Raw genomic sequence first — 24920 nt, forward strand, 5'->3', positions numbered from 1 at the left:
AACTGATGGTGATTAAACTAGCATGCTGACTGCGTATGCAGGCTTTCCCACGCTCTCTCATTCATGGGACTTCTCTCCAGAGTGACTTCTGACACACGATAAGCTCAGTATTGACTTTTCCACCATCACTGCATTTATCAGCTTTCTCCCCAGATGGGCTCTCTGATGTCCTAGAGGACTGACGGTATAACCAAAGACCTTCCCATGCTCATTATTACATCCATAGGACTTCTAACCTGTGTGAATTCTGTGATTATATAATGAAGCCTGAGTCTCAACTGTTTATTTTCCACATTTATTGTGCTTTTGCTGGTGTGAAGTCTGTAACATAAAGTAAGATATTTACTAGACTAAATGCCATGCCATGGCACATTCGAAAGGCTTTTCTCTGGCGTGAATTTGCTCCTAATCAACAAGCTTAGAGGTCTGACTGAAGGCTTTTCTACACTGCCAACACATATGTGCTTGTTCCCTGGCATGGAGGACCCAGTGTCAAGTAAGACTGACCTTGACTCTCTTATTTGACACTGGATTTACTCTGACTGAAGGCCTTACTACATTCCTGACACTTGTAAGACTTCTCCCCAGTGTGAACTTTCTGGTGGTCAGTAAGATTTCTATCAGAACAGAGAGCATTCCCACATTCATTTCAACATAACATTTGTCACCTGTGTGAAGTGCCTGGTGCTATAAAAGATTCTACTCTGAATGAAGGCCTCCCACACTCATGATATTCTGAAAACTTCTCCCCAGTAAGGGCTGTCTGATGTGCCTCTGAGAGAATGAGGAGTGAAGGCTTTTCATGTTCATCACCTTGATGAGGTTTCTCCTTGTCTAGTATTTACTGAGATGGGAGGAGTGGTGACAAGTCTCCTCACATTCCTTTCATAGAATCTGTCCCCTCAGAGGGTGCTCAGATGAACCACTGGCTGAGGGGTTTCTCTAAAGCTCTTAACATACTCATTCCATTCCCATAGGTTCTTACAAGTGTGGATTCCCTGATGGTCAACCAGATGTGGGTTCTGACTAGAATTTTGCTGCACTTATGGCACCTTCAGAGGTGATGTGTGTCCCTTCAGACCCCCTTGTTCAGTAGGACTGAGAACAGACTAAAATGTCCTGCAGGTGAGAGCTTTGCCTGCCACTTTCCCTGTTCATTGCTATATGCACAGCAGAGCTGACCAGAGCATATGGGCAAAGAGATGGCACCAATTGGGGCACTTGCCAGCCTCAGGAAAAGTGCTGATGGCTGTGGGTTGATGTAGGGGAGGAGCGTGGTCTCAGCCACAGCACTTTGGGTGCTGACTGCTGGTCTAGTGGGGACCTTGGCCTGGCCAGCTCACCTGGACACTCCCACAGCCACCCAGGAGAGCCAGTGCTCCACATCCCCAAGGCCTGCATGAGGCATAACTGATACGTAATTTTAATTGAAAAAAAAATCTTTCTATTCCTTAAATAATAACAACAAATTAAGAAGGCAGAAATAAAAAATAACATCTGGCCTCCACAATCTCCATTGTTCTTTCTATGTATTACTCATGTGGCTGCTTAAATGACCTAGTTATTTATGTAAAAACCTTCCTTTTCATTTCAAAACCTGTTGACTGGACCCAATTTCTATTTGATTGTAGTGCTAGAAAAATATATTAATATTTATAACAACAACAAAAAAGATATGCTGTCTTTGAAATATTGAGTTTCCATGTATCTTACCATCAATCAGTGTATACTGCTCATAATAAAAATGTTACACATTTTTTTAAAACATCAGTGATGATTTGGATTTTAGCTTTGATAGACATATCAGCTTATGGAGTTGATGCCTTGTTTTGTTTTTATTCAAAATACATCTATGAAGTATATTAGGAAAGTTTGTAGGGTGTCTTTGTAGCAGAAAAGTTGTCAAGGTGACAGCATTGTTTTTAGCAAAATGTTTTCTATTCATGCCAATGCATGCGGGTGTGTGCGTGCTCAGTCGTGTCCAATTCTTTGCGACCCCATGGATGGACTGTAGCTCTCCAGGGTCCTCTGTCCATGGGATTTCCCAGGCAAGACTACTGGAGTAGGTTGCCATTTCCTTCTCTAGGTGATCTTCCTGACTCAGGGATCAAACCTGAGTCTCTTGCGTATCCTGCTTGGCAGGCAGATTCTTCACCACTGTGCTACCTGGGAAGCCCTCTTTTATTCATACTAATGATCTAATTTTCCCCTTAATTATTAAATTTGTTTCCTTGACTGTATTAAGACTTCAGTTATGTAACATTTACTGTGTATGTATGAAAGTTTAATCTCTTCACTTCTAAATGTCACTTATCAATCATTTTTATTAGAGTCTTCTAGTCTTGGGTTTTGGAGAAAAAATAATAAAACTCATGGAGAAAGAATGATTCTAAGTCAGACAAGTGTGACTGATAGAGACTTGGCAGAGAAGGGGTTTGTGAGTTCAGTGATGCTGAGAAGGGCTTTCTGGGCATGAGTAAAATCACAAAATACATCACATAGCATCATGACTCATGAACATCAATGAATTTTAAATTGAATCAAAACTGAGATGTTATAGCTAATGATATACTCGCGTCCTAGGCAAGGGTGCACACATAATCTAAATAAGCATGAAATTAAACCAGCCTGCATGGGGGCACCAAACCAACCAGTTTTGATTAAGTCAAGAAATCAATTTAAGTAAGGAGTATCTTTATTTTTTTCACTGAACTGAAAGTCTGCTTCTATTAATAAACCAATGAAATAGCTGATGCAGTTAATGTGATCCCAACTGGACACAGTGCATCAAATAGATCATGCAGTTTGGATGAGATTCAATTAATTTTTCTTAAACAATTATAATAAAAATTCACAAATTGTTTTTGGCATTTCAAAACCTAAACAACACAAAATAAAAATATTTAACTTATCTACTGAATATATCGACTTACATCACCATCAATCCCCTGTATGCATAAGGCAGGGTTCAGAGGGAGGTGACAGGTCTTTGTACACCAAAAGAATTCTTCTAGTCTGCCAAGCTCCTTCTTCAGGACATCCTGTGAAAAATCATTAGAAAAAGCATTTTTGAAACTGTAAAGAACTTGACTTTCCCTTGAAGTTATATGTTTCTTCTATTGATTATATAAGCTCATTAATTTAGGGGTTACACACTTGGATGCTTTGGGTCGGTGGGTGATGTAGCGGCATATGAGGAGGCAACAGGCTAAAACAAGAGGGAGTCCTAGGAAAAATGAGGGAGTAAAGATCGAATGCCCTTTCTGAAGCACTTTAAATTAAAAACAAAAGCAAAACAAAGTATTGTTCTGTTCGAACAAAACATGATGCATGGGGCTTGACCTGTGACCAAGCAACTTGAAACCCCTGCTTTAAGGAATTATTAACATGATCCATTTATGTAATTCCCTGAAATCTTAGTTTGTAACTCTTCAGATTTACACTTGATACTAATAGTACATTTTAGAAAAAAAATTTACATTGAGTAGGAGCAATGATGACAAAAAAGACAATTACGGACAATTGATAAATGTCAGAAACAGTAACATATATGAACAAATTGTTTACTAAATGCCAGTGAGTGTATTTCTGATACTTGACTTACTCCCTTCCACAGTCCTCTGCACACGTGGAAGGTCAGAGACCAAACAACACTTTTAGCATTGTGTATCCCCTGAGAGGTAGAGAACAAACTTACAGATATCAAGGGGGAACTGAGGGGATGGGATGAATTGGGAAGTTGGGAATGACATGTATACACTATTATGTATAAAACAGAGAACCAATAAGAACCTACTGTACAGCACAGGGAACTCTACTCAGTGCTCTGTGGTGACCTATATGGGAAGGAACTCCGAAAAAGGGGGGGGGGCACATGTATACATGTAATTGATCCACTTTGCTTTACAGAAAAAACTAACATAACATTGTAAGGCAACTATACTCCAGTAAAAAAAAAAAAAAAAAAAAAAGAATTGTGTATTCCCTGTCAAAAAGAGGGAAAAGCAATGATTAAAAAAAAAAAAAAAACTTTTGGCCTACTTTGAAAACTCTTTTTACTACATTTCTACAAATGAGGATATCAGATTAATGATGCTTGACTAACTCTCAAGAGTTTCGCAGCTCTGGCTCCTGGCTCATGGTCAAATAACAGAATTGACTGTTCCCAGAATCCAGAAAAACAAGGATGAGAAATGGGGCAAAGTTCCACAATGGGATTCTTTTTGTCTGTCCTCTTTGTCTTTTCTATACTTGGATTTGCCTGAAGAGCATCACAGAGGGGAACCTCTGCTCTCTTTAACTAAAATCTCTTCACTGGACATCAGTTCAGTTCAGATCAGTCACTCAGTCGTGTCTGACTCTTTGCGACCCCATGAATTACAGCACTCCAGGCCTCCCTGCCCATCACCAACTCCTGGAGTCTACTCAAACTCATGTCCATCAAGTCAGTGATGCCATCCAGCAATCTCATCCTCTGTCATCCCCTTCTCCTCCTGCCCCCAATCCCTCCCAGCATCAGGGTCCTTTCCAATTAGTCAACTCTTCGCATGAGGTGGCCAAAGTATTGTAGTTTCAGCTTTAGCATCAGTCCTTCCAATGAACACCCAGGGCTGATCTCCTTTAGGTTGGACCTCTTTGCAGTCCAAGGGACTCTCAAGAGTCTTTCTCAACACCACAGTTCAAAAGCATCAATTCTTCGGCTCTCAGCTTTCTTCACTGTCCAACTCTCACATCCATACATGATCACTGGAAAAACCATAGCCTTGACTAGATGGACCTTTGTTGGCAAAGTAATGTCTCTGCTTTTCAATATGCTATCTAGGTTGGGCATAACTTTCCTTCCGAGGAGTAAGCATCTTTTAATTTCATGGCTACAATCACCATCTGCAGTGATTTTGAAGTGAAGTCGCTCAGTCATGTCCGACTCTTTGCGACCCCGAGGACTGTAGCCTACCAGGCTTCTCTGTCCATGGGATTCTCCAGGCAAGAATACTGGAGTGGGTTACCATTTTCTTCTCCAGGGGATCTTCCTGGCCCAGGGACTGAACCCGGATCTCCCACATTGGAGGCAGACGCTTTAACCTCTGAGCCACCAGGGAAGCAGTGATTTTGGAGCCCCCCAAAATAAAGCCTGACACTGTTTCTACTGTTTCCCCACCTATTTGCCAAGAAGTGATGGAACTGTATGCCATGATCTTCGTTTTCTGAATGTTGGGCTTTAAGCCAACTTTTTCACTCTCCTCTTTCACTTTCATCAAGAGGGTTTTTAGTTCCTCTTCACTTTCTGCCATAAGGGTGGTGTCATCTGCATATCTGAGGTTACTGATATTTCTCCCAGCAATCTTGATTCCAGCTTGTGCTTCTTCCTGCCCAGTGTTTCTCATGATGTACTCTGTGTGTAAGTTAAATAAGCAAGGTGACGATATACAGCCTTGACGTACTCCTTTTCCTATTTGGAACCAGTCTGTTGTTCCATGTCCAGTTCTAACTGTTGCTTCCTAATCTGCATACAGGTTTCACAAGAGGCAGGTCAGGTGGTCTGGTATTCCCATCTCTTTCAGAATTTTCCACAGTTTATTGTGATCCACACAGTCAAAGGCTTTGGCATAGTCAATAAAACAGAAATAGATGTTTTCCCGGAACTCTCTTGCTCTTTTGATGATCCAGCGGATGTTGGCACTTTGATCTCTGGTTCCTCTGCTTTTTCTAAAATCAGCTTTAACATCAGGAAGTTCATGGTTCATGTATTGCTGAAGCCTGGCTTGGAGAATTTTGAGCATTACTTTTCTAGCGTGTGAGATGAGTGCAATTGTGCAGTAGTTTGAGCATTCTTTGGCATTGCCTTTCTTTGGGATTGGAATGAAAACTGACCTTTTCCAGTCTTGTTAATTGGGCTTAAAAAAAAAAAAAACAGAAAAAAAAACAAAGCTTACAGTAACTTGTGAGAAATTATAAATTCTTCTCCCACCTCCTTCTTTTTTCTCTTCCTGTTTTCATGTGAAGAGGTGTTCTCACAAGAGCAGCCAGTCAAGGTGAGAGAAATGCATTTATGTGAGAGGATGATGTCAGTATCACTTCGGAACTTGATGCAATTGGTCAAAAAAGGCACTGTACTGACTAGTATACATCTTCAATACACGAGGGACTTTAAAGTATAAGAAATAAAGACCAAACTTATACACAAAGTTTGTAAATTTTAAACAAAATTATTTTACTTGTGCTCAACTTTTTGTTTACCATTAGACAATAACTAATGAGTTTGCAATAACATGGAGAAGTCATAAAAATATTTGTTGCATTGCTTATCATGTTATGTGCCTTAAGGCTCTTCTCAGCATCCAGAGATTATATGCCTCCCATTTAAAAACAAATTCCATGCTTCTGCTTTTTATTTTCCATGTTTTCCTATGTAGGTGAAGTAGCACAGCTTCTGGCATTACTACCAAATGAAGTGATTTCCAGTAAGAAAAATCTTGTGCTGGGAAAGAGTTCTGGGACACTTTGCCTCCTACTATTTTCATATCATTTTGTTGAAAACTTGTTGATTTTAAACAGTGGGTGGAGAGAGACCATGAGCTCCCTTGAGGACAAGATTCATGGTTTAGTCATCTTTCTATCCTTAACTCCTAGACCATAGTAAGTCCTTGTTATTGAATGATATTCTTAATCCAATGAATGGAAGTTCACTATCTCTCTACATCTAGAATATGAGCTTAAGAGAATCTACTCAATGGTCTGTAACAGTGAAGGGAACATCACTAATGAAGGGAACTAGTAACACAGACAGTTACAAAGAGCAAGTGTTCTTCCACTAGATCAAGAAAAAGAACAGCCAGGCCCTTTATTATAATCAGTGATGGAAGAGGTACAATATTTTGACTACCATCCATGGATGTTAGCATGAAAGTCTTACTATCCACACCACTATTGATTTGTTTCATGTATTTCATTTGTTGTGGCAAAAAAAAAAGCGCCTTTAAAAATGTAACTTTGATTAGTGCAGAGTTGGACAAATTTAGACCAAAATTTTGTCCCTTGGACAAGGGTGTTTAAAAAGTCCCATTTGTGTACTTCTTCTGTAAGCCTGAATTGTGCTTCCATTCTGAGGAAATTACTTCATCTGGTCATTTTAGTCAAATTGCCTTGAAATTGGTCTCTTGTCAGGTACTGTTTGTGCAACATGGCTATTTAAATTAAAAAACCGTGTCCTGGTGATAAAAATTAACATTAGGATAGTAAATTGACAAGAAAAACTTAATCAAAAGAATTAATTGAAGTGTCTTATGACTAAATGGCAGTCAAGGAATGTACTTTCTATGTTATGAAATTCAAACTTAATTGAACCATAATGAAAAAGAAAACAAAACTTCATTACATGAAGATTGATGTCCCAACAAACCTGTCTTTGAGGGTCACTTGCAGTCTTGACTTTTTCCCCAATGTCTCCCAGAATCTTGATAAGTTTCTGCTCCTTGGAAAACTCATCCCTCAAGGCTTTTCCTGCACAGAATTGGAGTGCAGCCAATAGCTTCTGATACCAGCTTTTAAAATAAGCTTCATTCTGTGCATCCTTTAGCAGCCTGAAGGAAAGGGAGAAAAAGAATTCTTATATCTAAAGCTGATTTTTTTAAACACCTCCAGCAGGAACAATAAGTGCCTTTCAGACTAATTTGTGTGATGGCTTTGGGCAGTTTAACAGCCTAGAATGGGGAAAATGTTGTTTGTTTGTTGCCAGTCATCAAGTTTCATCTGATAGTTAATGAGAATCTGAGAGTGAAAAGTCAATAAGAGACCCACTATTCCTCATTTTAGTTCACGATGCACTCTTTCTTCTTTCAGGCTTCTTAAGTTCTATGACAAATAACTTACCCTAAGAGCCTATTTTTATCTTATTATAATAAAGACAAAGTTTTTAAAATTGTATTTAATAGTCACTATACTTAATGGCGACTCAACCATCAACCCCAAGTTTTTCTGTTTTTCTTCAATAGATAATGTCCCCACACTGTCATATATCTGTATATTGCTCTTTGCTCCATCACTTCCCCTTGATTACCTGGAGGAAGATACCATAAAGGCAAGAACACGGTGCTTTTTTGTTGTTTCATTTTGCTTTCAAGTATTTCTGATTCAAATCTCAACCCCACAACTTCCAAGTAACATAGGCTATTTACTCAAGCTGGCTGAGGTTAAAAAAAAAAAAAGAAGTAATATCTCTTAACCTATAGAATTATACAGAATATAGAAAAAGTTAACGTGATTCTAATTCAAAAGGGCTTAGCTCAAAGTATGTACTAGTCAATAAAAAAACATTAGTTCAGCTGTATCTTGCAGTCTCCCAAGCCAACTTCTCTCACTGGCAGTCTGCTTGTGCCATGAACAGGGGAGGCACAACAAAACATGGGAAGGACACTTCGCTAGATAATGGAACAGTGACAATTACTGGATTACTCTCTCTGCCACGTGACAATTTCTATTTCCTTGAAACTAATTCCCATATGCTTCAACTTTACTTTTTATTATGCCTTAAAACACTGAAGTAAAAAAGACTGATTCCTTTAAATCTCTTTGATTGATTCTCTAATTCTTAACTTGTCTCAAGTCTTCTTCTCTCCTGGAAAAAAAAAATTATCATCCAAGGAACTAGAAGAAAGTTATGAGAATGGAATGCTGAAAAAAAGGATTAAATTCCTAGGAGCCAAAATATTAACAAATATAGATGAGTTTCATTTTGCATTCCTAATTTTGCATCTCTGCCCACTATGTATTGTGCTACAGAGATTCTTTTTTTTTTTTTCTTTTACAGAGATTCTAAGAAACACATTATTTTCATTTGTTGTATGTTCTCTGTTCCTACCCAGCTGCGGATATGACTGGTGATAGAAGCAAGGTCCGATGCTGAAAAGAGCAATACTGCTTAGGAACCTGGAATGTCAGGTCCATGAATCAAGGCAAATTGGAAGTGGTGGTCAAACAAGAGATGGCAAGAGTGAACCTCGACATTCTAGAAATCAGCAAACTAAAATGGACTGGAATGGGTGAATTTAACTCAGATGACCAATCTATCTATTGCTGTGGGCAGTAGATTTCTTCTTCCCACAGAAGAAATGGAGTAGCCATCATGGTCAACAACAGTCTGAAATGCAGTACTTGGATGCAATCTCAAAAACAACAGAATGATCTCTGTTCATCTCCAAGGCAAACCATTCAATATCACCATAATCCAAGTCTATGCCCCCACCAGTAACACTGAAGAAGCTGAAGTTGAACGGTTCTATGAAGACCTATAAGACCTTTTAGAACTAACATCCAAAAAAGACATCCTTTTCATTATAGGGGACTGAAATGCAAAAGTAGGAAGTCAAGAAACACCTGGAGTAACAGGCAAGTTTGGCCTTGGAATGCAGAATGAAGCAGGGCAAAGACTAATAGAGTTTTGCCAAGAAAATGCACTGGTCATAGCAAACACCCTCTTCCAACAACACAAGAGAAGACTCTACACATGGACATCACTAGATGGTCAACACCGAAATCAGATTGATTGTATTCTTTGAAGCCAAAGATGGAGGAGCTCTATGCAGTCAACAAAAACAAGACCAGGAGCTGACTGTGGCTCAGATCGTGACCTCCTTATTGCCAAACTCAGACTGAAATTGAAGAAAGTAGGGAAAACCACTAGACCATTCAGGTATGACCTAAATCAAATCCTTTATGATTATACAGTGGGAGTGACAAACAGATTTAAGGGCCTAGATCTGATAGACAGAGTGCCTGATGAGCTATGGAATGAGGTTCGTGACATTGTACAGGAGACAGGGATCCAGATCATCCCCATGGGAAAGAAATGCAAAAAACCAAAATGGCTGTCTAGGGAGGCCTTACAAATAGCTGTGAAAAGGAGAGAGGCAAAAAACAAAGGAGAAAAGGAAAGATATGAGCATCTGAATGCAGAGCTCCAAAGAATAGCAAGAAGTGATAAGAAAGCCTTCTTCAGTGATCAGTGCAAAGAAGTAGAGGAAAAGAACAGAATGGGAAACACTAGAGATCTCTTCAAGAAAATTAGAGATACCAAGGGAACGTTTCATGCAAAGATTGGCTCAATAAAGGACAGAAATGGTATGGACCTAACAGAAGCAGAAGATATTAAGAAGAGGTGGCAAGAATACACAGAAGAACTGTATAACAAAGATCTTCATGACCCAGATAATCACGATGGTGTGATCACTCATCTAGAGCCAGACATCCTGGAATGTGAAGTTAAGTGGGCCTTAGAAAGCATCACTATGAACAAAGTTAGTGGAGGTGATGTGGAGCTATTTCAAATCTTGAAAGACGATGCTGTGAAAGTGCTGCACTCAATACGCCAGCTAATTTGGAAAACTCAGCAGTGGCCACAGGACTGGAAAAGGTCAGTTTTTATTCCAATCCCAAGGAAAGGCAATGCCAAAGAATGCTCAAACTATCACACAATTGCAGTCATCTCACATGCTAGTAAAGTAATGCTCAAAATTCTCCAAGCCAGGCTTCAGCAATATGTGAACTGTGAACTTCCTGATGTTCAAGCTGGTTTTAGAAAAGGCAGAGGAACCAGAGATCAAATGGCCAACATACGCTGGATCATGGAAAAAGTAAGAGAGTTCCAGAAAAACGTCTATTTCTGCTTTATTGACTATGCCAAAGCCTTTGACTGTGTGGATGACAATAAACTGTGGAAAATTATTCAAGAGACGAGAATGCCAGACCACCTGACCTGCCTCTTGAGAAATCTGTATGCAGGTCAGGAAGCATCAGTTAGAACTGGACATGGAACAACAGACTGGTTCCAAATAGGAAAAAGAGTACGTCAAGGCTGTATATTGTCACCCTACTTATTTAACTTCTATGCAGAGTACATCATGAGAACCACTTGACTGGAAGAAACACAAATTGGAATCAAGATTTCCAGGAGAAATATCAATAACCTTGGATATGCAGATGATACCACCCTTATGGCGGAAAGTGAGAAGAAATAAAAATCCTCTTGATAAAAGCCAAAGTGGAGAGTGAAAAAGTTGGCCTAAAGCTCAACATTCAGAAAACGAAGATCATGGCATCTGGTCCCATCACTTCATGGGAAATAGATGCGGAAACAGTGGAAACAGTGGCTGACTTTATTTTTTGGGGGGCTCCAAGGTCACTGCAGATGGTGACTGAAGACGCTTACTCCTTGGAAGGAAAGTTATGACCAACCTAGACAGCATATTCAAAAGCAAAGACATTACTTTGCTGACTAAGGTCCGTCTAGTCAAGGCTATGGTTTTTCCTGTGGTCATGTATGGATGTGAGAGTTGGACTGTGAAGAAGGCTGAGTGCCGAAGAATTGATGCATTTGAACTGTGGTGTTGGAGAAGACTCTTGAGAGTCCCTTGGACTGCAAGGAGATCCAACCAGTCCATTCTGAAGGAGATCAGCCCTAGGATTTCTTTGGAAGGAATGATGCTAAAGCTGAAACTCCAGTGCTTTGGCCACCTCATGTGAAGAGTTGATTTATTGAAAAAGACTCTGATGCTGGGAGGGATTGGGGGCAGGAGGAGAAGGGGACGACAGAGGATGAGATGGCTGGATGGCGTCACGGGCTCGATGGACATGAGTCTGAGTGAACTCCGGGAGTTGGTAATGGACAGGGAGGCCTGGCGTGCTGCAATTCATGGGGTCGCAAAGAGTCGGACATGACTGAGCGGCTGAACTCTGAACGAACTCTCTGTTCCTACACATTTAAGTTAAAAAAATTAAGTGAATGAATCTACTTTTTTTTTTTTTTTTAGGAAAGGGCTTGCTCCCTTGTCATCTTTATGAAGCCAACTTATCTTCTCGCACCTCTTTTACTTTTGCAAAGGAAACATAAAACAAGTGGAATAATACTTCTTATTTCTGAAAAGCATAAAAACAACCTCAATGGGCTAAAGATATATTGATGAAAATATAATCTATTGATACTTATATTTTCAATGTAAGGAGAATAACAAACAATGAAAAAGTTTCCTATCTACTCCTTCAATGAGATTGAGATTTCAGACATAATAAATGAATCATGTCATTATTTGAAGGCCCTAGGAGAAAGAGAGTTGTATGAATGTGAACTGGAAAGCCTCAAATGAAAGCATTCACATTTAAAACTTCAAGATATTTTCCGCAGAGTGTAAACCTCAGAGGGGCTTCCCCAGTGGCTCAGTGGTAAAGAATCTACCTTCAATTCAGGAGACACGGGAGACACAGGTTCTATCTCTGTATGGGGAAGATTCCCTGCAAGAGGGCATGGCACCCCAGTATTCTTGCCTGAAGAATCCCATGGACAGAGGAGCCTGGTGGGCTATAGTCCATGAGGTTGCAAAGAGTTGGAAATGACTGAAGTGACTGAGCATGTACCCATGTATACCTCAGAGATTTTCACAGTAATTTGAGGACTTCAGTAATATACAGTTATATAGGCTACTTAGTTTTCAATAAGGTAAGGAAGTGATGGGTAGAATATTTCCATATCCCATATCAATGCTTGCCAACACTCTCATACATTTTAAATACTGAGTTACTTGTTTTTAAAGATATTATTTAAAACTTTTAGAACACAAATATAACTCTATTACTGCCTGACTATTACATACATGATGAAAGGTTATTTTGCACAGATGAAGTTAACTTTTTACTAAATAATTAGAGAAGATATATTTTAGGAATGGGAGTATGGTCATAGGAATTGTCAAAATTGTATTGCTTGTATCCCAAATACTCTTAACCAACTCGATGGACACGAGTTTGAGTAAGCTCTGGCAGTTGGTGATGGAAGCCCGGCATGCTGCAGTCCCCAGGGTTGCAAAGAGCTGGACACGACTGAGTGACTGAACTGAACTGAATTCTATTAGAAGTCTATTTGCTTCTCTCATAAGTGCTGGTTCAAAGAGGGGGAAAAAATCAGTCTAACTCATTGTTCAAAATAAAACAGAGCAGGGACTTCTCTGGCAGCCCAGTGGTTAAGACTCTGCTTTCCACTGCAGGGTGTGTGGGTTCAATTACTAGTTGGGGAACTAAGATCCCACTTGTCTCATGTCGAAAAACTAAAAAAAACATAAAGCAGAAGCAATGTTGTAGCAAATTCAATAAAGACTTAAAAAATGGTTCACCATCAAAAAAAATCCTTAAAAATAAATAAAAAATAAAACAGAGCAGGGAAGATTTGTAGAGAGATTATGTGACTGTGCTTTAAATTTTTTTAAGTGAAGAAAACTCAGTGTATTTCATTGTGATTATTTTCCTTATAGAACATGTCTCATTCAAACTTTCATTTCTCCCATGATGACATGATCTCCTGGTTTTTACTCAACTTGTAAGTTTTTTTACACAGTGCAAAATTGAAATGATACTGTGTTGTATAATGATCCTGAGAGGTCAATTAGTCTATCCCTGTGTTGTCAGGGACAATCATTTTAACTGAGGAGAGAAATTAACATGTACTTTAATTTTAATCTATTCAGAGAAAGCTGGACTATTCAATTTTGAGTGGAGGATTACATAACTCTGTGTCAATGACCTTCACCAGCAGGAAGTGGCAAACCCATCATGTGGTATTTTTTACCTGCTGCTTCTGTTTGTAAGACTGGAAAACAACTGGTCACTTTCCCCTGAGAATTATAGAAACTCTTGTCACTGGGAAAAGCAGAATTGCTTATGCCAAATTAAAAAAATAATAATTTTTTAAAGTTCAGGTCAAGGGATTGAGAAACAGGAAATAATACTTGGTGCTGAAAGACTGGGATTTTAAGATGCAGGCAGTGTGACCACAAACAAACTATGAGGTAAACCTCAAAATGTCAGAGACCTATTTATCCCAGTGCCGGTGAGATACAGGAGTAGTTCAACTTGATATTAGTTTTTACATGTGTCTAATGGACTGTAAGTAATGACAACATTAAAATGAGAATACATGCATAAAATCCAGCTGATTAAAGGTTTTGGTAGTGTTGAGAATGAGAGGAAAAAACAAGAAGAGAAGCAAATATACCCCTGGTGACAGAGGATACTTGTTCTGGGATATCTTAAAGGCATTTGCCTAAGTTAAGGGGATAGTGGTGAACTCATATACACAAACCCCAGCAGCATGAAATGGAGATTTTCGTTGGAAATTAGAGCTTCTCTCCATTTCTTCATGCACATCATGCTTCTGATCACACGGTAAGAACTTGCTGGAGGTCCAGGAAAAGGACAGCTAGTTCTCATTTCATCAGTCTACCAGCAGGACAGAACAGGCTAATCACACCAACCCAGCTCTCCTTGCCTCATGACTCCCTTCAGTGTAGGTCTTAATTTTAGTTCTCAAGAGCATGATCTCCTAATCAGATGGTAAAGAATCTGCCTGCAATGCAGGAGACTCAGGTTTGATCCCTGGGTCAGGAAGATCTCCTGGAAAAGGGAATGGCAGCACACTCCAGTACTCTTGCCTGGAGAATTCCATGGACAGAGGAGCCTGGTAGGCTACAGTCCACGGGGTCACAAGGAGTCAGACATGAATGAATGTATGAAATACACACCCACATGTATATTTCCTGTGAGGGAAGAGAAGAAACAACATTCGGAAGAAAATTGAGCTACACAATGAGGATGAGTGATTTCAGGTCACTCCAGGGCCTCCCCGTCCCATTGCCTCTATTGGTTTTTACTTTAGGTGGGGTCAGGGGTGTGCTCCTAGACCAGGTCTTAGTGACCACGGTTGAAGTTTAGAATGTGACTTCCTCAAGTGTATTTATAACCCTGGGACATATAAAGGCTGAAATCCAATATTTGATATGGAATTATTAACTAAAAGTTTTCAACAGTTTGTTAAAAAGTAAAAAATAACATACCTCTTTAGTCTTTATAACTTTATTTTACTTCTCATTGGTTGAGAGATTTATTTAATATTTCCCTAAACTGAGGTAGCTGATACATTTTATTGTCTTGCAAACATAACCGTTTCCTATGACTAGCTCATTTCTAGAATGTTGATTTGCTCTTTCAGAAATATAGCACTGAACTTCTTTTGAATTTTGCACATAGGGAGCATTACATGGTCCAAGTCTGCTGAAATGTAATTTCTAATCAATAGCTGTTTTGCAACATAAATTTGTCTATAAGCCACTTTGAAACAAGAATATGAAACTATTAAAAAAGGAAACTATAAAAAAGGAATAAATTCAGAAGATAATGAAATCCATACTCTGGAGATATATACATTTTTAGAACACTTAAATATATGAGAAGAGCCCCTAAGGTATGAACTGACTTCATTTTATTCCTATTTTGCAATTTATGTACCAAATATTTATTACCACCTCCAAAGCAGTGTGTTCAGAATGCCATGTGTTCATACTTATAATCTTTCCACTGTGTTCACACTATGTGGTAGATTTGATTATTTTTCCCAACGCCGTGCTTTCTTCTCTGAAGCTGACACAACTACACTCTTTGCTCTGTGACTTCCAGTGTCTTCCCAGAGGCAACATCTACTTTTCCACCCCAGGTCAGGATTGGCCTTGGATGTGCTTAAGCCAGTAGGCTATGTCTGGATAAAATGTATGCCCATGTCCATGTGGACGCTTTAAATGTACTATCATGGATTGGTTTGCCATCTTGTACTTCTGCTTTCTGCCATGAGAACAGCATGTCCCTGCTGGAGGTTGAGGGTGAGGGATGGGGGTGTTCCTTCAGTGCTGGAATGAGAAGACAATGCTGAGCAGAGCTGAGCACTGCTGTGTGAAGTCCAGGGCAGCCCAGAAGAGCTATAGCAAGTCTGCAGCCTGTGTGGTACATAAGTGAGATATAAATCTATTGCTAAAAGCCACTGAAACTCTGGGGCTATTTGTTGATATGGTGAAAACTAATGAATATGCCAAGTTGTATACTCTTTCTTTTTCCCTTTTCTTTGCTTTTGTTTTCATTTGTTTGTATTGCCTTTAGAATATGGAACATATATATTTTTTAATTTCTCCAATGTTAGCCCTGAGGATACTCTGGGGGCAAATCTAATTAATGAAAATAAACAAAGTCTGGTGAAATAGATGGGTGATCAATTTGAGTACACAATTTTAGATTAAAAAAATTATAAAAGTTATAACAATGACTTTCTTTTATGGATCATTCAGTCAGTTCAGTCGCTCAGTCATGTTTGATTCTTTGTGACCCACAGACTGCAGCATGCCTGGCTTCCCTACTCATCACCAACTTCCAGAGCTTGCTCAAACTCATGTCCATTGAGTCAGTGATGCCATCCAACCATCTCATCCTCTGTTATCCCCTTCTCCTCCTGCCTTCAATCTTTCCCAGCCTCAGGTTCTTTTCTGATGAGTCAGTTCTTCACATCAGGTGGCCAAAATATTGGAGCTTCAGCTTCAGCATCATCGTCAATGAATATTCAGGACTGATTTCCTTTAGAATTGACTGGTTTGATTTTATGGATCATAAAAAGCCCAAAAGAGTATTTAAAAATGATTTGATATGGTTCATTTGGACATGTATATTCTATTATATTGCTAGAATTTTATTGCTATTTTATTACTACTAACATACTTTTTGACTCATTTAGAGTATGAACAGGCCTAGGTACCATCTGCTGTTTTGTCCAGCCCAAGTGTCTGGATATCTAATAGGAGATTCTCTCTGAGTAAAAATGCACTAATGAGTGCAACAGGGCAATGACAAAATCTTTTGACTTACATATATTACAGGACTAGACAAACCTAACACACTACTAGATGAAGGGTCTGATGGTTGAGGGCAGTGAGGGAGGCATCACACCTAGCTGCTTGAGAAACTGAGCTCTGCTAATGGCGACAGCTGGAAAAATGCAATGGCTGAATAGGGAGGGTTTTGAATGAGAAAGCATCTATCTATATTAGCATGCTTAATGGAACTTCCTTTATTGCTCTGGAGTTGGTGATCAAGACCTAAGATTAAAGGATAGAGACAACAGTTATCCTATGCTTTAACAGTAGCCAAAGAAGTGACTGAAATGAGAGAGCTCTACAGGGTTTATTGGGAGATGGCCAAAATCGCTATGACACACCAAGTGCCATCTCCCCTACTGGGCTTTGTATTTTCAAGTGGGGTTCAAGGAAAGGGGCTCTTTGAGAGTCATGAGTCATCAGCTTAGTGAGGGATAGAGTGGATCTGCTATTCCCACTCATCCCTGCAAAGTCTAGTGAGGAGGGAAGTTCAAGGATAGCCATTTATTCAGATACGTGAAAGAATGGGAGACTATTGCCTCATTTCCAGGTTAAATGTCTGTGCTAAAAGAGTGTTTGCTGATTTTCCCTGGGGATGTCAATAAGGAAGAGAGTGCAATGCTCGGATGGAAAAATAGGATAGCAAAGAAGCAGCCTGTACTCCTGCACCCTAACTGGCAAAGCAAGCATGTGTGAGTTTCTCAAGGTTCAGATAAACACAAAGCAGGTAATTAAATGTGATCCCACTCCTTGTGTTAGTTCCTCAGTCATGTCTGGCTCTTTGCGACCCCATGGACTATAGCCTACCAGGCTCCTCTGTCCATGGAATTCTCCAGGGGATCTTGCCCATCCAGGGGTTGAACCTGAGTCTCCCACATTGTAGGCAGATTCGTTACCATTTGAGCCATCAAAGGCTCAGCCAAAGGAAAATCTCCTAATGGGAAATCCTGGAAGGCTGGAACTCACTCACACGAGCGAGCCAGCTTTGACACTGAATCCACAGTGGGCCTTGATGGAGAATCAGAGACCACAGACAGAAACTGTACTTTCTTGCCTCAGTGAGTGTGAGGGTCACTGTTTCTCTTTCCTCTCCACTCCAAATCAAGAAAAGTGAGAACTAGAAGACAGAGAGAAGAGGAGTGAAAGAGCAGGTAATAGTCTCTACCCACCACAAGTCCCCCAGGCTAAAACTTGGGGGTGCTAGAGAATGAAGTGAAAGTGTATGCTCAATTGGAGAAGAAAATTAAGTTTTAAATTGGACAAAACTGGCAAAGAGTTTTTTTTTGTTTTTGTTTTTTCTTCTTCTGTCTAAAAGTGACCTAGGAAACTGTGGAATCTACCCTGGCTTTAATTAGGAAATTTGAAAGGGAAGAGTAGTATTTTCAAAATAATAAAAAGTTTTATTGGAGACCTACCAATACCAGGCTCAGCCAGTTTAAAGAAAACTAGGCAAGACAATTAAACATCTTTGAGTCAGTGCAGAACTTCAGGAAATGCGTTGACTGCACTGCATGAGAGAAAAAGTCTCAAAATGCAGAGTAAAAACTGGGGAGTCTTATCTCTTAATTTTCAGAGAGTTGGTTGAGATTTCTCTCTTTGCCTTTCTTTATCCCTTTGCAACCAATGACTGCTCTTTTAGAGCACTGCTGATTTTGGGTTCCTTTGTGGATGACTGTCGTGAAGCACAGAACTGTATTCAAGAAATCAAAGTTGTTTCATCAAGAAATAGTATATTAAGACTTCATATATGTGTACATATAGGTATATATTTACTACTATAGTTGATATTTTATCATCATATAAAAATATTTTAACAGTTATGACCAGTTGTATAGTTAATTATAAGCTTAAATGGTATTTTTCTGAGCAAAAGTTAGCCATAAAAGGTACCCAGTTTATGGACACACTTGTAATTAGGATGATGCTTACACAGCAGTGTCGCTCTCTTAGGATCATCTGGAAGCTATGAAGGAAAGAAAAAAAAAATTTGCTGAGCAGGTAAGTTCCCCTGAGTAGATTCTTGAATCTATAACTAGAAATCAGAGCCCTTTCCGCTCATCTTGCTGAGGGACATGGTCAACTTGGGAGATGTTATTGCTGCTGTTTAGTAGCTAAGTTGGGTCTGACTCTTCGTGACATCAAGGCTTATAGCCCACCAGGTTTCTCTCTCCATGGGACTTCCCATGCAAGAATACTGGAGGGGTTTGCTATTTCCTTCTCCAGGGCATCTTCCCAACCTAGGGATGGAGCCCATGTCTCCTGCTTGGCAGGTAGATTCTTTACCAGTGAGCCACCTGGAAAGCCCAACTTGGGAGATTAAGGTAAATAAATAAAACTCTTTCCAATCCACTCACAGGTATTCCTGTGTTCACATGTCTAACATACTGAATGATGTGATGTCAGAGAGCAGAAACTCTGTCATCCTCCTCTCATTCCAACACACTTTATGCTTTAGTGTTATTTTATTTTAATCACTTTCCTTAATTGAGCACCAAGCTGTGAATGGCTATCAGTGACCTCTCTCAGTCCCCACTGCTTTACTCTATATGTGCTTATTAATCCTAAAACAAAACAGGCAGAATTTTGGCCCTGGGCACACTTTAGAATACTAACTAGCCTTCGATGAGGCCTTCCTGTATCACATTTCCCCTTTTTTCTCATTCTGGTTTTCTCCTGTCCCTGACCCCCAAGATTCGTACTGCTTCTTCTGCTCTTCCTTTGCCAGAAACTACCTAGCCCTGCTCTCCCCTGTTGTGTCCTGAGGTCCCAATTACTCCTTGTTTTTCTTACTCCAAACATGGTATCTCTCACTTTAAATTACACTCATATTTTTAAAGAATAATATCACATTGGTGTAGAGCTGAACTGCACTTTGAGATAAGTCCTCCCACCCATCACATTTATTAGGTGAGGAAACGGGAAGATTAAGGGACTTGCCTAAGATCCTTATGACAAGAACACTGCGTTCTTAACAGGCTCTTTCCACAGCACCATAGTTTGTGTCTGTTATGGACTGGATGTTTGTGTCTTCCCAAAATTGTATATTTAAGCTCTAACTCTAAATGGGATGATACTGGAGGTGGGATCTTTGGGAGGTGATTAAGCTTAGATAAGGTCATGAGAGTGCAGTAATATAACTAGATTACTGCCTTTATAAGAAGAGGAGACTGGAGCTCTGCCACGTGAGGACACTGAGAAGGCATCCGGTGTCCATCCAAGAGCCAGGAAGAGGACACTTATGGGGGACTGAAATTGGCCAGCACCTCAATCTTGGACTTCCCAGCCTCCAGACTGTGAGAAATAAATTCACGTTGTTTAAGGCACACAGTCTGTGTTATATTTTAACTGCTGCTACTGCTGCTAAGTCGCTTCAGTCGTGTCTGGCTCTGTGTAACCCCATAGACGACAGCCCACCAGGCTCCCCCGTCCCTGGGATTCTCCAGGCAAGAACACTGGAGTGGGTTGCCATTTCCTTCTCCAATGCATGAAAGTAAAAAGTGAAAGTGAAGTTGCTCAGTTGTGTCCAACTCCTAGCAACCCCATGGACTGCAGTCCACCAGGCTCCTCTGTCCATGGGATCCGCCAGGCAAGAGTACTGGAGTGGGGTGCCATAAAGCCTTCTTTTTAACTGCAGCCTGAACTGATTAACAACAGTGTCCTAAAAACCATTAAAACACAACTTGGAAGACGATTTTATGCTCGCATCACCTCTGGCAAGAAACTTAATGCTTTAGCTCTTCACTTTCCTACTCTGTAAAATGTTGGAGTTTGTGAGGTTCTGTTAAGATACCTTCCAGCTCTAGGGCTCCATGACTTTAATACTTAATGAACTTACACAACACCCAAACCAGGCATTTCCTAAGCATTTCTGGTAGCTCTGTTAGGTAATTCTCACAAGCACTCCAAGTAACGTGATTCCCTCCATTTTACAGGGGATATTACAGTTTCAGTTCAGTTCAGTTCAGTCGCTCAGTCGTGTCCGACTCTTTGGGACCCCATGAATTGCAGCACACCAGGCCTCCCTGTCCATCACCAACTCCGGGAGTTCACTCAAACTCACGTCCATTGAGTCGGTGATGCCATCCAGCCGTCTCATCCTCGGTCGTCCCCTTCTCCTCCTGCCCCCAATCCCTCCCAGCATCAGAGTCTTTTCCAATGAGTCAACTCTTTGCGTGAGGTGGCCAAAGTATTGGAGTTTTATCTTTAGCATCAGTCCTTCAAAGATCCAATAACTTGCCCAAAGTTACTGGATAATTGGGTGACAATGCCCAAAGTCACCCAATCTGTAGACCAGGGATTCAAATGCAAGTGTATCAGACTCCAGAGCCCTTGCTCTTCAACATCACCTTGTACCACCTTGTGATATCCTAACACAGGTACCAGCTGATGATTTACTCTGAGACTAATAACGATGGCTCAGCGAGTAAAGAATCCACATGCAATGCAGGAAACACAGTTGGTGCAGCTTCGAGCCCCAGGTTGGGAAGATTCCCTGGAGGAGGAAATGCCAACCCACTCCAGTATTCTTAAGAAAAATCCCATGGAGAGAAGAGCCTGGTGAGCTACAGTCTATGGGATTGCAGAGAGTCAGATACGATTGAGCACAGGAAAAGAATACATAATCGAAGAATTCTCTTCTTGCCACTTTCTAATTATGTTTTTCTTTAACATCTTTTACTGTGTTGTAACCCTCAGAAGTGGCATGCTCTCCAGGTTGACTTCTTTCTTTCCAAAGTTCCTCATTTAATTTTGTCCTGCTATGTGTAAGCTCCCTGGCAAAAACCACCAAACGATGTTAATAATATTTTCCTTTCTGCTTCTATTAATAACATTTTTTGAACTTCTAAAGAAGAGCTTGTTAACCTAAACATATTTTCATGTGAAATACTTATAAGCAAGAATACTTTTCCCTACCTAGTCAGTAAAAAGAATAGGATGTATGGATCTACTTTGATAATGCAAGTAATACACTCACCTATGCACTGTCACTCCTCACTCGAGAAAGCGAGACCAGCACCACAGTTTCAAAGGATCTGGACTTTCACGGTTTATTTATACAAGTGGTGGTGCTGGGTGAGGCTAGCTAGGAGGGTGGAGGGAAAAGATGCTGAATTGAAAATAACACTCATTGCACTTGGGAACCTATAAAATCCTGATAAATTGTGTGGACACAACCCGTGTGCCTTGAGCTACCCACCTTAACGGGGTCTGTGGTTCCAAATAAATGTCAAGCTGTGGCAGAAGAGAAATGGGGAGTCATTACCGACAGCACATGTACCTAAATAAAATAAATTCTACTTGACATATAATTAGTGTTCAATCCATGCCTGTGGAGTTTTAAACTAGTCCAATAGATGTCTACATTTTCCCTTACTTATATTTTAAAATATGGTTCTGAACTGAGTTTCTAAACTCAGCCTTTTTGTTTTCTTTATATATATATATATATATATTCTGAATACATGTATAGTTACTTTAAAGGCCATGTAAGCACCTTTTTCATAAAGCTTCCTTCACAAAAATTTTTTAACGGCAAAGCAATTCTTTTGCTATATGAATGTTTCATAAGAACAGCAACCTAATAATAAAAATCCTCTTTACCACTCAGCCTTTTGTTCTTGCATAGCCCTCTGGTGAAAGTTGGATAATCATTACATTGTGCAGTGAGCAAGTCATGTGTTTGAACACAGCCGGAGGGGCTGGTTTACAAGGCTAAAGGCAAAGCTGGCTTTGAAATATCCTGCTTCCCCAGAACCCAAACGCATCAGAACCCCAGTTTCAAGTCACAGCTGGGGCGGTTGCTTCATCCTTCATCCTTCAGAGGCACAAATAGCGTGGTTTATTCTGTGAGGGTATTAAAGGTTCCCTGGGAGGCTATCTATAAGATTTGGAGCTGTGTTTGATGTCCTGAGAATATTTCTGGGACATTCTTGCTCAGCATCATGAAAGAGCATGTTCCCTGAAGTCAGCAAGCACTGTTTAATCCTGTTCCTTTTGGAAATTCAATAAAGCCTTAGAGGTGTTCCAGGAGGTATCCACAACCTACCTGGTTAATTTTCTATTGATTTAGGTGATGTTGTTGTTTTGTTGCTGTGGTTCAGATTGTACTTGCCAGGCAGGGATAACTGTCCTGTCCACCATACTGTATGATTGTGGGAAGAGTAATAAGCCTTTTCCTCTCATGATCACTGTATGCACAAATAACTTAGGGGTTCCAACCTTAGTCTTCCCATTTCTAAAATAATAATAATGAGTGTCCTGTCATCAGATCTATGTGTCTGTTACGGACTGAATTGTGTTCCCTGAATTCTTATGTGGAAGCCCTAACTCCTAATGTCACTGTCTTTGGAGACAGGCCTTTAAGGAAGTAACTAAGATTAAATGGGGTCATAAGAGTGTGGACTTAATTCAGTAGGACTAGGGTTTGTATAAAAAGAGGAAGAGATGCCAGGTAAGTGTTCACACATAAAAATGGCCATGTGAGGACCTAATGAGAAGGTAGGCTGTCTGGAAGCCAGAAAGTCCGTTTTTAGCTCTTACCAGTAACCAATGATTAAGCACCTTGATCTTGGACTTCCAGCCTCCAGAACTGGGAGAAACTTAATTTTTAATGTTCTAGCCACCTAGTCTGTGGTACTCTGATTTGGCAGCCCTAGAAGGAAATGGCAATCCACTCCCAGTGTTCTTGCCTGGAGAATCCCAGGGACGGGGGAGCCTCAATGGGCTGCCGTCTATGGGGTCGCACAGAGTCGGACATGACTGAAGCGACTTAGCAGCAGCAGCAGCAGCAGCAGCAGCAGCAGCAGCAGCAGCAGCAGCAGCAGCAGCAGCAGCAGACTGTAAGACAGTTTCCAATCTAGAAGTCATTTTTCCAATTCAGACCTAAGATTCTCAAATTTTCTTAAGACATCTTAACCTTGAGGGTGCAGAAATCAAGAAGTGATAGTCGTTCAGTTGTGTCTGACTCTTTGCAACCCTCTGAACTGCAGCCCACCAGAATCCTCTGTCCATGGCATTCTCCAGGCAAGAATACTATAGTGGGTTGCCATACCCTCCTCCAGGGGATCTTCCCAACCCAGGGATTGAACGCAGGTCTCCTGTAATGAAGGCAGATTTTTTACTGTCTTAACCATTACATGACTAATTTCATCATTATTCCTCCAAATGCCTACTTCTTTACCTGAATTACTTATCTCCACAAAGAGAATGGCCATCCATCCATCACCTGAACTAAAAATGAGACGTGATTCTTCTCTCACCCTCATCCCAACATCAAATCTGTTACCATGCGTCATTATGTTTACCATTTAAATAGCTCTCAAATCTAATTCCTTCTCTCTGCTTGGACTGACAGCATTTAATTGAGGTCTTAATTACCTTAATCTACTGGTACTTGATTTTTGTACCACCTGCATTTTTACTTCTTTTCTACCTCAAATTAGTTCTCTTAGTCTAATAAGTCCTGTTCTAAAAGTCCTGTAATTAAAAGCCGTATAGCTTCAGGATAAAATATAAAATCCTTAGTATGAACAGACAGGGCACTAGATAGTTTAGCTCCTCCACATCTTAAAGGCTTGTCTTTGATTTACATTCATGTTTTTCCATTCCCAAACACAAAGTGCTACTTATAATAAGTTGAATCTTCTGTTTTCACAGGTTAGAATGCTTTTGCATTGCACCAACCTGTGTCTGAAATGATATTTCAATATGCCAATATCTGTTTGGCCTTTAATGTTTAACTTAATTGGCATTTTTTCTAAAAAAGTCTTTCTTAATTTTTTTTCCCAATCTTGGGCATATGTTCAGTCTTCTCTCTGTAAAGATGAAGTATTTTCCCATATCCATTATTCTTGTAACACTACCTGGTTTTTTTTTAATGGTGTTTTAATTGCTTATTTTTTAAAATCTCTCTCCTACTAGACTTTAAGTTATTTTTTAAATTTAATTTTATTGGAGTAGAAAGTTTCTAATCGTGACAGTAGCCAGTCAACGTGCTAGTGCAGTCACTTCAGTAGTGTCCGACTCTTTAAGACCCCATAAACTGTAGCCTGCCAGGTTGCTCTTCCATGGGAATCTCCAGGCAAGAATACTGGAGTTGGTTGCCATTTCTTTCTCCAGGAGACTCTATACAGCATTATACAGTAATGTTCACAAAAGTATAACCATGTGTAGAAGATACATGCACATGAA

The 24920-nt window shown here is 40.0% G+C and overlaps 1 protein-coding gene across 3 annotated transcripts in view; it reads right to left on the reverse strand.

Annotated features, from left to right (window-relative positions):
- The window catches only part of PIK3C2G (phosphatidylinositol-4-phosphate 3-kinase catalytic subunit type 2 gamma), a 651998-nt gene that overhangs the window by 203442 nt on the left and 423636 nt on the right, over positions 1-24920 (reverse strand). For all 3 annotated transcript variants that reach the window (XM_069585610.1, XM_069585608.1, XM_069585609.1), the window contains exons 19-20: positions 7400-7580; positions 2934-3041 (exon numbers count right to left, since the gene is read on the reverse strand). In XM_069585610.1, the coding sequence (XP_069441711.1) occupies positions 2934-3041; positions 7400-7580 (289 nt within the window). The remainder of the gene's footprint in view (positions 1-2933; positions 3042-7399; positions 7581-24920) is intronic.

The sequence above is a fragment of the Ovis canadensis genome, chromosome 3 (assembly GCF_042477335.2).
Source record: "Ovis canadensis isolate MfBH-ARS-UI-01 breed Bighorn chromosome 3, ARS-UI_OviCan_v2, whole genome shotgun sequence".
NCBI classification, from domain to species: Eukaryota; Metazoa; Chordata; class Mammalia; order Artiodactyla; family Bovidae; genus Ovis; species Ovis canadensis.